Below are 16,662 nucleotides of genomic sequence, written 5' to 3' on the forward strand. Positions count from 1 at the left end.
ATTCCTGGTTTCTGATCCATGCTCCCACCTCTGAGGAAAAAAGTTGTCCTATTTACTGCCCGCTCCCAGTCTCAAAGGGCTGTTCCGTTTATTTTAATCCCTAAACATTAATCTTGATTAAGTGGTTAATCTAGTGCAAGGTTGTTAATATTTACGGTATTTAGGATGAATTAGATTACTTGGAATATCCCAGAAGGAATTTGTATTGTGTTCACGCTGTTCGTTTTCGGAAAGGAGTTTGGGGACATTCTGTGCACTGGCCATGACTGTACGGGATATGTAACATCCTTGCAGGTGTGATGCTCCGCGGCTGGATGCCCAATATATACTGTATATTCGTTGAATGATGCGCTTGGACTATTTAAGGATCACCTATCGCACACAAAACTATAAACAGAAAAAAAGAACTCGCTAAGAAACTCATTCTATCTTTTCTTAAGAATGGTGCATACAATAACCACAAACATCTTCATTAAGACAGGTATTTATTGTTTTCAATAATTATGATAAAAAATAAATTGTACTACATATACAATCATTGTAAGTCTGAAACGTACAAGAGAAGTCGGGTAACTAGTGAACATTTTAATCTCCAAGATATGGACAGACGATTCAAAGATTGTTGATACTACAATGCCCTTATACATTTTTATCACGTATAAAAATAATTCAATTTCCAGATGTACAAGTACAGGAAATAAAAAGTTACATTTAAATAGTTTAATCCATTTTATATACAATGCAGTTCATACATTAAACATCAATTGCACTTTCTGTATTAGAAGTTGCTTTCAAGTATGATGCAATCTTTTTTCTACTAGCAGGATTTTAGACTCCCTGTAATCCAAACAGAAAAGAAAAACAACGGTTCAAATGCAGACTTCAGATTATGGGCTGGAATTTGGCGCTATGAAGGTATGAACCCTTAATTCCCAAGCGTATGCTCCGAGATGGCGCCCTTTTCTTCCATTCAGTTCACTCTGAAACTTCGCCAAACAGAAATCTGGTAAATTTGGCAGCTTATAAGAGTTATGAAGGCAAGGCGGAATTTACGATCGGACCTCCTATGTCCAACTACATCCAACATTTATTGTAGCCGATGGCAGTAGTTCCGCAGTTGTAAGTCCTGCATGTCTGTGTGCGCCTGTCAGAGGACAACCCATCACGTCCTTGCCAGTGAGTCCTGCTGTCGAGGCAGAGTTAGCGCTATTTTGGATCGCACGGACCGCCGTTTCCTGCCGTAGCCGTTGGGACTCCACGTGCTCCACCGAGCCATGCTGTCCTTCTCCGGGTTATTGAGGAGTTGATTTAAGCGGTGGCTTAGTTGCTGGACCTGGCATGTCCCGAGTTGGCAGCTGGGCCGGTTCAGCTGGAGCTGTGAAAAATGTGGCAACGCGTGTCGGTTGCGCTTCATCCGAATATGCACATCTGAGCTGGTGAAAGAAGAAATGATAAGAGCAAAATCCCACTAACAGGTTTAGAAATCCGCACTATACACGATTGGGTCTCTAAAATCTACGTAATAGACTCCATTCCTCAGCTAACGTGATGTACGTTGTATGAATCGCTTTATCTGTTAAGTTTGCAAATGTTTGCGTTTAAGCAAAACATGGACATGAAATCAACCTAGGTTGTAAATAATAACCAAAAGAGTTATACTGCACATTGTGACAAAATTCAAATATTCGGCAGAGCTTACTTGGGTCTTTGATCACAGCTATCAAAATTTATCGCAAGTACTTTAGGAGCCTGCCCAAGTTCGAAGTCACTCTACAGTGATTGTCATGAATCCCGAACCCCGGTCTTGCAATAGGACACATTAGCATTGCTGTGGAGTCCCTATAATTTTGTATCAATTAACAAGCAAAAGCGAGTCGTGTCCATCTGGATTGAAATTTCTTCCAATTCTTCAACCCAACAACCCTATATCTCAAACTTGATAAACTCTTCTCATCTTTCATATTTATTGAGAGTTATGGAGCAGAATCTAATCCAAAAATCATTTGACTATTGTATATCGTACACTGAGACCGCTCCCGTTTACTTCCATAAAGAAACACTTACATGATCTCATTTTTCAGGTCTGCAATGCGAGTATTTGCTTAATTACCTGGAGTGTGCGTGAAAGTTTTCTTTCACGTCTTCTGTCCTCACAAACTGTTGGCTACTCGCTGGCACCCCCTGAGTCTTCAGCTTGGAATTTTTCAAATCCCTTTTCGCTCGGCTTAAAGTCCACGCGTTCAACCTGCGAATAAATGCACAAGCCCGATAAATTAAATGTACACGCACAGACACACTTGGTAAAGACCTGATCGTATTATCAATGAACTCGCTTAATACTGGCGAAAGGCGTCCTGTTATACTTGCCTCTTTTTAAATTCCGATGCTACGTCCAATTTGGCATCCACGTTGACGAAGGTAGAGCAGACGAAGCAGCAATACAGAAGAGCTACCTGAAGCAGCCTCATTGTGAAGCCCTGCCAGACAAAACAAAATCCACGCCGGCATTAGGCTCTATTTTCTGACAAGTGCTGTTTGTTTTGAAATGGTGGCCATGCCGCTGACGCGTTTTTCTGCCCTGGCTCTGTGTCAGCAGCGCGTTAACGGTTAATTTTCCCCTCACATGCGAGATGTATATATTATTATTATTTTTTAATCTCCGTTCGGCAGAAACCCCCGTCGAGTTAGTATGTTTCTACATGTGGCAATTTCCTTTCTGAGGATGTTTCTACAGTGATGAACATCACAAAATCGCTTTCTAATCTAGCCAGTTATTTCAAGTAAGTAATTAAAAGCATGACATATAAACCACGGCGAGTGCAACCTGCTGAGCGCCTGTTGTTATCCCGAGTCTCATTTAATTCCGGTAACTTCGCAAATTACTAGAAATATTTACAACCATAGTAGTAGACTTAATAAACGTTACGATGTTTCACAGTCATACCAATTTACACATACCTAGAAACCCTACTGAAAGGAGTTTCCCAAAATTCTTCAATTCTGTATCTCCGTGTTGTATCCTTATAGAGCTTTTCGCAGAGAGATCCAGCCGAAACTGTTATTCTCGATTCGCATTGACGGACTCACAGCGGAGCCTCTCTTTATAGGATTCCATATGGGGCGGAGATTCGATTGATGGACAGCTCTTAGACAAGACGTGACACTTGTACATCCTGTAAAACTAATACAGTCATTTGATGGGTATGATAAATGCAATCAACTGCCAATATGTTTTTAGTCCATAAATCTACCAAATATGGGAATTTTCCCACTAAAATTTATAACTTAACCCATATAAAACTCAGATTAAGCATGCAAAACAGGATTCATCATATAGTTCAATATTGCAGTTTACGGTATACCATACCTTAGGAAAAATGCATTTCTTAGGCAACCTATGTCGCTTTTAAAATTCTACTTGTGAGGGGTATTTTATATTTGAAGGAGCTGCGATTTATTAAATGATATAAATATCTCAAAATAAGAATGATGAATTATATCAGAAGTATGTGATATTAATGATAGGGCAATAAGCACTCTTTATTCTGTAATAGAAAGTGAATTAATTCTAGAAAAATAATTACATTTTCTGAATACATATGAGGTGAATTGGCCGTGTGTAATCAAGTGATGAATATTTTAGCTTCTCTGTCCCTCAGAGACTCTACACAGCCGCTTGTAGTGCTTAGACAATGCCTCTGGTATCTCTAGCCATCATTCATTACTCAATCATTGGAATGCATGGGGGGTGATTGTCACGTACATCCTTCATAGTTTTGAAATGGACAACTTGATAAACATTTCCCTGACTACTTCAAGGAAGTTTTTTTTGTTGAAGCCTTTGTAACGCCGCGGTTCCTTCATTGAATGCCGCGTTGTTCTGAAACAATTCCAGGCTTCAGTACAATCTTTTCCCAAAATAAATGATACTTTCTGTTTTGAACTGTCATCATTAACAGTTGCAGTCACCTGCTAATTATCTGCTGGCTTTTACTATTTGATTATGATCCGATTTCTTCTGGGCTGTCAGTCCAGTACCGGCTTCGAATAGATTATTGTCCTTTGAGCCATCAGTAGTAATGACTAAACTAGCACTTCTTTGTTGACTTAACGATTGATTAACTCGTTGCAATAACTTGCATTTTGAAATTATTTGCTCTCATAAATAAAGATCGTCACCTGGCAGGAATCTCTCTGTCCGGGTATGGCTGATCGAGAGAGAGAGTTACAGAACGATACAGTGTGGATAAAGGTCATTCCGCCCAACCAGCCCATCCTGCTGGGACCAATTTCATGTGTTAGGTCCATATAAGCCCTACCCATCCATGTACCTATCCAAGTGCTCCTTGAATCATACTATTGCACCCGCTCCAACCACTTCCCCAGTAGCTTATTCCGCTGTTTTTTAATCTTTATTTTTGAAATCTTTCCCTTTTCACCCTAAACCTGCGCCCTCTAGTTTTGGACTCTCTCATCCCGGGGAATATACTTTTACCGTCTACCTTATCTATTCCTCTCAGAATTTTAAACGTTTGATGATTATTCCTCGAACTGATTATTCATTTCCCCACAGAAATTCTAGTCCCCAGCACCAATAGTGATGGAGCTATCGCTATTAATGCAACTAGGTTCCTCCTAAACTTGGCGTTATATTTGACTCAAAGATAACTATGCCATGATGAACTCTATCTGTCCCTATCTCTGTGAAGCTATTTAAGCCCACTGCGGGTGCTGGAAATCGCAACCGTGTTTCATTGATTTCTGAACCTCTCTATTTAGATTCACTCTTGACTGACTTTCTCTGCTCTGCCTTCAGTAAATCCGGAGCGTTTCTTCTCCGGTCCTAACCTGCATCAAGCCCTATCTACCCGTCATCTAATGATGACCTGCGTTTGAGGACCATAAGTAAATGGAGTTGAGGACCACAGGGACGAGGTGAGCTTGGGGCAGGCCAGTCACAATCACACCAATCTGCGAGCTTTTTGATCCTGTTTTATTAAACTCTTGCTCTCCAATGATATTATCCACCATTGGCGGGGTTGCGTTCGGGGTCAACGCACTTAATTATGGAATCCTCTCTACTTTCCAATCCTTCTTTGGCTGTATAAAATGCTTACTACAAGTTTCGTTTTGAGCAAACTATTAAACATACGGCTTAATACGCGTGACTACAGTCGCATTTTTGTTTAATACAAGGCTATTGGAGTATTTTCTGCAGCCACAATATAACTTCAGTCTGGTACTATTGCAAGAATTCAATTTTAATGCAAAGGGAACGTTTCAAACTACTAACAATTTGAGTTTGCGTTGGGCCCTTCCACTTTAACCGAATGGGTAACTGTGTCTGAAGTGGAATACTTTGCACACTACATATTTGTTTAAATAAATACACGAAAAAATAAAGAAGCGGCGTTATTGTTGTACACAAAAGATCCTGTAGATGCTGGAAAAGCAGACCAACACACATACAAAATACAGGAGGAACTCAGCAGGTAAGGCAGCGTCTATGGAGAGGAATTAAAATTTCACGTTTCGGGCCGAGATGCCCCCCCCCCGCCGCGTACCCCGTGTGTCACGACTCTATGATATGGATTAAAGCCATTTAAAATGATAACGGTTTAAGAAAGAGTTGTGTAATTCTGCGTTTAGACCATTAAATCCGGTCAACTGAGTCAACATCGATTGCCAAATAGCATGGATTAGTAATGTTCAAGATATGCACTATTGTAGTATGTATCATTGTAACATACTACAGTGTTTACTGAATATTCTGTTAATCAGCGAGAACGGATTACAGTTGCCCAAAGCCTTCCGATCTATTCAGCGGAAAGACTGGGTTCCGTGATCATTGTGCACAGAGACACGTCCTTGTCATTACTTATTTCACTAAAGTAAATAAAACCTTTATAGACATAATAACGCGAAAATTCCAAACGTTCCGCGGCTGGAGTACATTAGTACTTTACCAGCGTTTCTGTTAAAGTTGCGGTGAAATAAGTAGTGGGGATATGGGACTGAAGGAGTAGCGGCCCTGGAAGCAGGTATGGGTCCGATGGGCCGAATATCCGCTTTCTCTGTCGTCATAAGTCGGTGAAGTTTCTACTGATCATCAGGTGAAGAGAATTGCTGAAAATTTCACACAATAAAGTGCTTCTCGTCCCCCGCATTTCCACTGATATTTCGCTGTTTAATCATTCCGTTAATCAATGCTTACTGATAAGTGACACTGACATGTAACATGGTGTTAAGTTTTTGGGAACACGTTTTCACCTGCTGCGTTTCACTTTCACCATCCCCATAACTCTGAAAGATCCACTGCCCCACCAATTCATTTAATTTTATTCTGACAATTCAGAATTCTTCTCAGCTGACTGCCAGTAGTGTTTTACTTCCCCTTAGCTGTTAACTCCCCCGACCCCCGTCAGATTTCTCTTCATCAACTTAGTCTTCAGTTTCCCAATATGGTTGACAATTCTGTTCATAAACTATTTTCCCACATTTCCTGTTCTGTCTCCTGCTGTTCAGTCAATTTCCTTACCTTCAAATTCACCAGCTTTACTACTAGTTCAGTTTTTGTGATAGAACTTTATCAAATACTTTCCAGGAGGCCATGAAAATAAAATCCTAACCCCTACTTTAGAAGTCCCTCCAAAATTCAATTAGTTATGTCAGATATGATCTACCCTTCACAAATCTGAGTCGGTACTTTCTGATAACCCAAAAAGGTTCAGGATTCAGTTCATAATTATGCATTCCTTTATTTCCCAATAACAGATGTTAGAATAGCTGGTCCATTACTTTCCTGTTTCCCCTCATTAGTTATCTATGATTGGGTATTGGGTTGTCATCACCTAACATAAAAATTGATGGAAAGCAATAATTCAGAACATTAATCACATTCCTCAAAAATTAAAGATCATTGTTCCCTTTTGCAAATTATCCCAGTTTAGTATATAGTCACTGCTTCATAGTAACATAGAAAACCTACAGCACAATACAGGCCCTTCGGCCCACAATGCTGTGCCAAATGTTTACTTACTTTAGAATTTACCTCTGGTTACCCATAGCCCTCTATTTTTCTAAGCTCCATGTACCTATCCAGGAGTCTCTTAAAAGACCCTATTGTTGCATCCATAGGTATTTACCCTGGACAATTTACCAAACTGTACATTGGTTGTTATTTTGCATTTTCACCTCTTTAAAAAAAAAATTTAACTTCTCACATGAAACATGTGCTCATTGCGATTGGGGTAATACTTAGCACAATTAGATAGAGAGCCACACAACATGAAAATAAGCACTTTTGGCTGATCTGTTGTGAACTGAGCATCAAGCACCAATTGACAATAATCCCATTTTATTACCCACACATTCCTGTGAATTCCCCGAGATTCTATCACTCATCTGCACACTAAGGATTACTTACCAGCCTGCACATTTTGGGATGTGAGAGGAAACAAAAGCGCTTAGAGAAAACCCACCATGCAACCACCAGAAAATGTTTAAACATTATGTATTCTGCATTGGAGGTCAGGGTTGAAAATAGATCTCTGATACTGGGGCAGTAGTCCTACTCATTTCACCACTGTGATTGAAGGAAAGAAAGTTGGAATAAATGGATCATTTTAAAATTGGCAGACCACTTCCACTATAAAGATCAATACTAGGTCCACAGCAATTTACAATTACTATTACTAAAAGATAAAAATGCAGACTCTAATACATTCAAGTTTGCTGCAATGTGTGTTGGCAAAGTGATTAGATTATGAGAACACTCAGTCCTCTTTTTATTGTCATTTAAAAATGCATACATGCATTAAGAAATGACACAATGTTTCTCCAGAATGATATCACAGATAACAGGACAAACCAAAGACTAGCACTGACAGAACCACATAATTATAACATATAGTTACAGCAGTGCAAAGCAATACCATAAATTGATGAAGAACAAACCATGGGCACGGTAAATAAAGTCTCAAAAGTCCCCAAGTCCCCGATAGCAGGCGGCAAAAGGGAGAAACTCCCTGCCATAAACCTCCAGGCACCATCAACTTGCTGATGCCTTGGAAACAGCCGACACTGTGTCCAACCGTCCGAAAACTTCAAGCTTCCGACCAGCCTCTCCGATACAGCCTCCTGAGCTCCATCCTCTGCCGAGCGCCTTCGACCTCGCCCCGGCCGCTGAAACACGCAAAGCCGAGGATTTCGGGGTCTTCAGCTCCGGAGATTCCGGTTACCACACAGTAGCAGCGAAGCAGACATTTCAGAAGTTTTCTTGATGTTCCTCCGTACTCTCACGTCTGTCTCCATCAAATCAGAATTGAGAAGGGATGCAGAGAGTCACCGAAGGCAACCTAGTTGGTCAGGCAAGAAATTGGCATTAGAATATAGACTAAGTATACTTTTCAATGTTGGAAAGAAGTATGTATTTATTATGGTACTCTTGTTGCTATCGTATGGGCTTTTCTTGAGTCTACAGTTGGAGAATTGTTTGCCCTTTGGGGTCCTGTCCCACGAAAAGACAAAGCACAAAATATTTGAAAGAGAAACTCATCAAGTCATGCAGCATCTGTGAGAAAGAGAAACTGAGCTAATGCTTCATATTGAAGACCCTTGAACAGAATTGAGAAAGTGGAAAAACAAGGTAGTCTTAAATTGCAGAGTTAAACAGGCATGTTAAAAGCTGTGAGATGCAGGTCAAAGATGTTGCTAAGTTATGAAACCCAAAGATAAATACTGGAAATACCCAGCACAAAAGGGCTGTGTTCACAGAGAGAGAAAAACCTTACAGATGTATAATCATTACAGCAGAACTGGCCAGTTATGAACAAATGAGATAGTGAGTTGTCTTATTCATTCAGCATTGAGTCTTGTATGTTGCAACATGTCTAAGCATTGGATGAAGTGCTGCTTCTCAAGCATACAGCATGCTTCACTGGAGCAAGATAGGAGGCCACATTCAAAAAAGCCACAGTGGATGTGGGAAGGAGAATTAAAATGACAGGTAACCGTGAGTTCAGGTCAGCCTTGCAGAGTGAATTAATGTGTTCTACAATGCAGTCATCCAATCTCATGTATTAAATTTTCATATTGCTCATGACATAGAAAAACTATTTGGCCTATTGAGTGTATGCCTGCTCTCAAAGCAATCCCATTTGCCCATTTTTACCTGTAACCAATTTGGACCAATATAGAAGGGGAAAATTTTTTAAGGGTAGGATGTACAACCACTTAAACTAACTTGGCAGGGGGATGGGAACCAGAGTGATAGGGCCCAGGATGTTGTGTTTGGTTTACAAACCGAGGCAGTGTGTGGTGAGACTGCTAGGACAGAAAGGAGGATGATAGAGTAAAATTACAGTCAACAGAATGTGTTACAATGTGAAAGGGAGACACAATTGAAAAGGATAATGAATACAGGACTGATGGAGTTATAAAAACCATAAAATATAGGAGCAGAATTAGGCCATTTGGCCCATTGAGTCTGCTCCACCATTTCATCATGGCTGATCCAATTTTCCTCTCAGCCTCCATCTCCTGCCTTCTCCCTGTATCCCTTCATGCCCTGACCAACCAAGAATCTATTAACCCTTATATTTGAATACATGCAGTATATGGAATAAGGTAGATGAACTTACAGTTACAGATTGGCATGTATGACATTGTGGGCATCACTGAATTGTGGCTGAAAGAAAATTATAGGATACAATACATTGTATTGGTAGGACAGGCAGGTAGGCAGAGGAGGTGGGGTGGATCTGTTGATAAAAAATTAAATCAAACCATTAAAAAGAGGTGATATAGGATCGGAAGGTGTAGAAATGTTGTGGGTAGAACTAAGGAACTGCAAGGGTAAAAACACCCTGTTGGGAATTATATTCAGACCACTAAACAGTAGTAAGGATGTGGTCTACAAATTACAATGGGAAGTAGAAAACACATGTCAAAAGGGCAATGTTACAATAATCATGGGGGATTTCAATATGCAGATATATTGGGAAAATCAATTTGGTGCTGGATCCCAAGAGAGAGAGGATTTGTAGAATTCCAATGAGATGGCTTTTTCAGCAGCTTGTATTTGAATCTATAAGGGAATCAGCTATTCTGGATTGGGTGTTGAGCAATGAACTGGAATTGATTAGAAAGCTTAAGGTAAAGGAACCCTTAGTGATCATAATATGATAGAATTCACTCTGAAAATTGAGAAGTTAAAGTTGAATCTATCAGCATTACAGTGGAGTAAAGGGGAGAGGAACTGGTCAAAATTGATTGGAAGATATCACAAGTAGCAATGATGGCCGAGGAGCAATGGCTTGAGATTCTGGGAGCAATTCAGAAGGCACAGGAAAGATGCGTCTGAAAGAAGAAGTATTCTAAAGGCAGGATGACACAACTGTGATTAACAAGAGAAGTCAAAGCCAACATAAAAGCCAAACAGAGCGCATATAATAGAGCAAAAATTAGTGGGAAGTTAGTGGATTGGGAAGCTTTTAAGCACTGACAGAAGGCAACAAATAAAGTCATACACAAGGTTTCGGCCCGAAACGTCAAATGTATTTTTTTTCTGTAGATGCTGCCTGGCCTGCTGAGTTGCTCCAGCATTTTGTGTGTTACTCGGATTCTGAGCATCTGCAGATTTTCTCTTGTTTGTAAAAAAAAAAGTCATAAAGAGGGAAAAGATGGGCTATGAAGATAAGTTGGCCAATAATATTAAAGAGGGTACCAAAAATTTCACATATATACAGTGTAAAATAGAGGCGAGAGTAGATATTGGAATACTGGAAAATGATGCTGGAGAGGTAGTAATGGAGGAAAGGAAATAGCGGATAGACTAAATAAATATTCCGCATCTTTTTTCACTGTGGAAGACACTAGCAGTATAATGGAAGTTCTAGGTGTCGCGGGCATGAAGTGTGTGAAGTTACCATAATTAGAGAGAAGGTTCTTGGGAAACTGAAAGTTCTGAAGGTAGATAAGTCATCTGGACCAGATGGTCTACACCCCAGCATTAGTAATGATCTTTCAAGAATCACGAGAGGCAGAAGAAAGAAAACTATAGGACAGTTAGTCTGACCTCAGTGGTTGGGAAGATGTTGGAGTCGATTATTAAGGATTAGGTCTGAGGGTACTTGGAGGCATATGATAAAATAGGCAGTAGTCAGCATGGTTTCCTCAAGGGAAAATCTTGCCTGGCAAATCTGTTGGAATTTTTTTGAAGAAATAAGAAGCAGGATGGACAAAGGAAAATCAGTGGATGTTGTGTACTTGGATTTTCAGAAGGCCTTTGACAAGATGCCATACGTGAGGCTACTTAACAGAAGCATTCCTATGCAGGTCTGGCAAAGAACCTTAAAAACCCAGTCTCTATAAGTAAGAGGTACCACCTTGCAGAGCAGTCATCATGGGAGCAGTCTGAGGCAGAGTAGTAAGGCTTGGCTCAACAGAGCTTCAGTGAGAAAAGATGGAGGCAAGGTAGGTAGGTGAACTCATTCCTTATTTCTTTTTTTCTTGAGAGTATAGGGAGCGTGTCTAAAGAGCCAGTATTCTGGTCTGGGTGTCAGATGTGGGAATTGATGGTTTTGTGGCCAAGTTTGTGGACCATTCGAAGATATTTGGCGGGGCAGTTAGTGCTGAGGAAGTAGAGAGTCTATAGAAGGATTGAGACAGATTAAGAGAATGGACAAAGAAGTGACAGATGGAATATAGTGTTGGGAAGTGTATGGTCATGCACTTTGGTAGAAGAAATAAAATTGTAGACTATCTTCTAAATGGAGGGAAAATGATAAAATCAGAGTTGCAAAGGGACTTGGGAGACCATGTGCAGGATTTCCTAAAGGTTAATTTGCAGGTTGAGTGGGTGGACAGGAAGGTAAATGGAATGTTAGCATTCATTTCAAGATTACTAGAATATGAAAGCAAGGATGTAATGTTGAAGTTTTTTAAGCCACTGGGAAGACCTCACTTGGAGTATGGTGAGTGGTTTTGGGCTGACATTGGAGATGTTCAAAGGAGGTTCATGTAAGTGGTTCCAGGATTGAAAGGCTTATCATACGAGGAGCCCTTGAAGGCTTTGTACTCACTGGAATTTAGAGGAATGGGGTGGTGGTGGTGGATCTCATTGAAATCTATCAAATGTTGAAAGGCCTCTTTCGAAAGGATGTGGACTGGATATTTCCTGTGGTGGGTATTCTAAGACCAGAGGACATAGCCTCAGAGTAGAGCAGCATCCACTGGAATGGAGATAAAGAAGAAGCCAGAGAGAGGTGAATCCATGGACTTCATTACCACAGGCAGCTGTGCAAGCCAAGTCATTAGGCATATTTAAAGCAGAAGTTGATAGATTCTTAATTAGTCAGGACATGAGGGATAACGGGGAGAAGGTAGAAGATTGGGGCTGAGAGGGAAATGGATCAGCCACGATGAAATGGTGGAGCAGACTCAATGGGCCAAATGGTCTAATTCTGTTCCTACGTCTTATGGTTTTATGTTGTTACATTCAGGACTAAGATCAGCATTTTGTACTCTGAGGGAATCAAGGGATGTTGGAATCAGCTGAGAAGATGAAAAACACACAGACAACTGAAAATGCTGACAATATTCAGTAGGCCAGGTCACATCTCAAGTGAGAGGTCTCCAAAAACATTGACTGCTTCCCTCTCCAAAGATGTTGCCTGAATTGCTGACTACAATCAGCATTTTGTTTCCACACTGGAGTTGGGGTAAAGAAGGAGAAGAAGAGATTTCATGGAGGTGACTGGTTTAGAAAGAATAAAGTAAGGGAAATTGTTTCCATTATTGAATGGTTTAGGGACCAATAGAAACAAGTTGAAAGTTTTGGATAAAAGGGACAAGGTTGATGTAAAGATTTTTTTTTAACTCTGAGTTGTTAGTATTGAGAATTTGCTGACCAAGGGAGCTGTAGAAAGAGAATTAATCAGAGTCCTCAAATGGAAATTCGATTGTCATTTGTAGATTGCAAAGAAAGCAGTAGTGTTGTTATTAGTGAGGAGGATATAGAGTCATTAGCTTCAGGATGATATTAATAATTGTTAAACTAGGCAGAATGATGACAGATGGAACTTAATCCCGATAGGTATAAAGTTTCTATAACACATTTCTATGACAACAAGGCTTCGTCTGCTAAAATGTTACATCTGGTCAATCTTGCTGTATGCTTCCGAAACATGGACTGTAACACCAGAGCTCCAGAGAAACTTAGAAGCAACAGAAATGTGGCTTCTTAGAAGAATGCTGAAAATATCATATAGAGATAGGGTAACTAATGAGACAGTACTCCAACGTGCCCATACAAAAAGATCTTTAATGAGAACATTAAATGAGAGGAAACGTAAATTCCTGGGCCATGTCATCAGAAAGGGAGAAATAGAATGCCTTACATTACAAGGCCCTGTGACTGGGAAACGCGGAAGAGGAAGACAAAGAAGAAAATATATGGACACCGTTAAAGAACTAACAGATCTAAGTGTGGGAGATATCATTGACGCTGCGTGGGATCGTTTGATGTGGAAAGCCATGATCACCCAAGCATGTAACGCGCAAGGCACATGAAGAAGAAGAAGGTATAAAGTGAAGCACTTTGCGAGGACAAATAAGGGTGAGACATATAATGAAAGGTATGGCCCCAGAGAGTATTGAGGAGCAGAAGATCCTTGGTGTGCGAGCCAAAGGATCCCTGCAGGTGGCAGCACTGGTAGATGAAGGCATTGGGAGTTGGCCTTCATTCACGATGGTATAGCACATAAGAGCAAGGAAGTCATGGTACAGTTTTAGAAAGCATTGGATAGGCCATAGCTTTAATAATGTGGATGACTCTGTTAGCCACACTATAGGAAAGGCATTATTCCTCCAGTGAAGGTACACAGAAGATTCACCAGGATATTGTCTATGATGGAACATTTCAGTTACAAGAATAAACTGGACTTTCCTTGGAGCAGAGAGGCTGAGGCAAGACCGAAGAGATGTATACAAAATTGTGAGGGACACAGATAGGATAAATGGTGGGAAACTTCTCATGAGGGGATACATTAAACTAAGGTTTGGATGAGTAGATTTTAAAGCTTATTTGAAGAGAAGCTTTTTCGTAAGGACTCTGCAGTGCTGACTACAATGCTATCATAGACAGATGCATCTGTTGTGGATAGTGGGCTGTAGTACAACAGGAAGGCAAATCAGAATGGAGAAGGTAGTGTTACAGTTACAGAGAAAGTGCAGTGCCAATTAACAAATAGAAACCAAGCACTATGGTTTAGTTTTATTTCATCTAGAGATATATCATGGAACAGGCCCTTCTTTTTTAATGAGCCGCATCACCCTGCAACCACCCCTATTTAACCCTAGCATAACTACAGGACAGTTTACAATGATCAATTGGCTTACTAAACAGTACATCTTTGGAATGTGGGAGGAAACCAGAGCATCCAGAGGAAACCCACACGTTCATGGGGGAATGTACAAATTCCTAAAAATGGGTGCCAGAATTGAACTCTGAACTCCGATGCCCTGAGCTGTAATAGCATCGCACAAACCATTACGCTACCATGGTGATGAGGTAAGCTGAGAGATCAAGAATTGATCTTTTTCATTTAAAATGTGCATTCAAGAGTCTTATAACAGCAGGATAGAAGTTGCCCTTTAGCCTGGTGGTACACGTTCTCAAACTCTTGTGTCATCTGATCAATGAAAGAGGGGAGAAGGGAAAATGGCTAGGGTGGAAGCAGGTCCTTTATTGGATGCTTTCCTGAGGCAGTGGAAAGTATAGACAGAGTCAAGGGAAGAGGAGCATATTTTTATGATAGATTGATCAGTGTTCACAACTCACTGCAATTTCTTATGATCTTTAGCAGACCAGTAGCCATAACAGGCTGTGATACACCTGGATAGGATGCTTTTTATGCTGCATCTGTAAAAGTGGACGATGGTCATTGGAGTTATTCTTAATTTTGTTTGCTTTCTGAGAAAGTAGAAGTACTGGTGTGCTTTCTTGGCCACAGCATCTATTGGCTGGGCCAGGACAAATTGTTGGCATTATTTACACCCAAAAATTCAAACTCTCAATCATTTCCACCTCAGAACTACTGATACAGACAAGGTGTGTAATCTACCCCACTGCATGATGCTAAAATGATAAGCTCTTCTGCTTATGTTGAGGGAAAGGTTGTTGTCTTGACATCATGTCACCAGGTTCTCTATTTCTAGAAGACCATAAAAACATAAGACAAAGGAGCAGAAGTCGGCCATTCGGCCCACCAAGTCTGCTCAGTAATTTTATCATGAGCTGATCCATTCTCCCATTTAGTCCCACTCCTCCGCCTTCTCACCATGACCTTTGATGTCCCGGCTACTCAGATACCTATCAATCTCTGCCTTAAATACACATAATGACTTGGCCTCCACTGCCGCCCGTGGCAACAAATTCCATAGATTCACCACCCTCTGGCTAAAAAAAATTCTTTGCATCTCTGTTCTGAATGGGCGCCCTTCAATCCTTAAGTCATGCCCTCTCGTACTAGACTCCCCCATCATGGGAAACAACTTTGCCACATCCACTCTGTCCATGCATTTCCTTCCTGTACTCAGTCCCATTGTTGTTTCAGTTATGATGTTAACTTGATAGATGTAATTTTCTCAGCAGGCATTTAAATTTATAATAATTAAATTTGAAGAATTATTTAAACCAGTGGTCCCCAACCACCGGGCTGCGAGGAAACAATATGATTTGGCGATATGAGTAAGCTGCACCTTTTCTCATTCCCTGTCATGCCCACTGTTGAGCTTGAACGCATGCGAGGTCATTACACGCGCATCATCCATGTCAGCGCGGGAAGGAGATCAACTCCTCAAGCTTGCAAATGATGGCGGGCTGAAAACTATGTTTGACATAACATCTCTGCCAGCATTCTGGATCAAAGTCAAGGCTGAATATCCTGAGGTAGCCACGAAAGCACTGAAAACTTTGCTTCCATTTCCAACATCATATCTCTGCGAAGCAAGCTTTTCTGCAATGAATGCAACGAAAACTAAATTGCAGAATAGACTGGACATAAGGAACCCCCTTCGAGTATCGTTGTCTCCCATCACCCCTCGATGGGGCCGTCTTGTTGCAGGGAAACAAGCCCAGGGCTCCCACTGATTCAGCGATATTGGTGTGTTGCAATGATTTTATATGTTCATACGGGGAAAATAAGTGCTGTGTGTTTAATATCCAAACGTTACTTAGTATGTTATGATGCTATTGACTTATAAGTGACTATTTATAACCATATAACAATTACAGCACGGAAACAGGCCATCTCTGCCCCTCTAGTCCATGCCGAACGCTGCTCTCACCTAGTCCCACCGACCTGCACTCAGCCCATAACCCTCCATTCCTTTCCTGTCCATATACCTATCCAATTTTTCTTTAAATGATATTATCGAACCTGCATCTACCACTTCTTCTGGAAGTTCGTTCAACACTTACTTCAAGCTCCCCTGTCCTCCTCTGATAATTGACTTATCACTATATTCATGCGAGGAAAATATGTGCTGTGTGTTTAATATTAAATCCATTAGATAAACCCTTTTAGAAATGAAATTGAGTGTATTAGCCACTTATCACCTATATTCTGGTCATGAGTAACACCCCCCCTCCGAACAGAA

The 16,662-nt window shown here is 40.7% G+C and overlaps 1 protein-coding gene across 1 annotated transcript; it reads right to left on the bottom strand.

Annotated features, from left to right (window-relative positions):
* Positions 1 to 474: 474 nt before the first annotated feature.
* Positions 475 to 3,069, bottom strand: LOC134354262 (pro-adrenomedullin-like). The gene is made up of 4 exons (XM_063063166.1): positions 2,959 to 3,069; positions 2,368 to 2,477; positions 2,111 to 2,245; positions 475 to 1,433 (listed from the first exon to the last, which is right to left on the bottom strand). Exons 2-4 carry the CDS (start codon positions 2,466 to 2,468, stop codon positions 1,163 to 1,165), a joined length of 507 nt encoding a protein of 168 aa, XP_062919236.1. The 5' UTR covers positions 2,469 to 2,477; positions 2,959 to 3,069; the 3' UTR covers positions 475 to 1,162.
* Positions 3,070 to 16,662: the final 13,593 nt, after the last annotated feature.

This window comes from Mobula hypostoma, chromosome 11, assembly GCF_963921235.1.
Source record: "Mobula hypostoma chromosome 11, sMobHyp1.1, whole genome shotgun sequence".
NCBI lineage: Eukaryota > Metazoa > Chordata > Chondrichthyes > Myliobatiformes > Myliobatidae > Mobula > Mobula hypostoma.

Coding starts and splice junctions, on each gene's coding strand:
- LOC134354262 (XM_063063166.1), bottom strand. CDS start 2,468: ATGAGGCTGCTTCAGGTAGCTCTTCTGTATTGCTGCTTCGTCTGCTCT. Junction 2,246..2,367: donor GCATCGGAATTTAAAAAGAG/GCAAGTATAACA, acceptor ATTTATTCGCAG/GTTGAACGCGTGGACTTTAA. Junction 1,434..2,110: donor AACTTTCACGCACACTCCAG/GTAATTAAGCAA, acceptor TTCTTTCACCAG/CTCAGATGTGCATATTCGGA.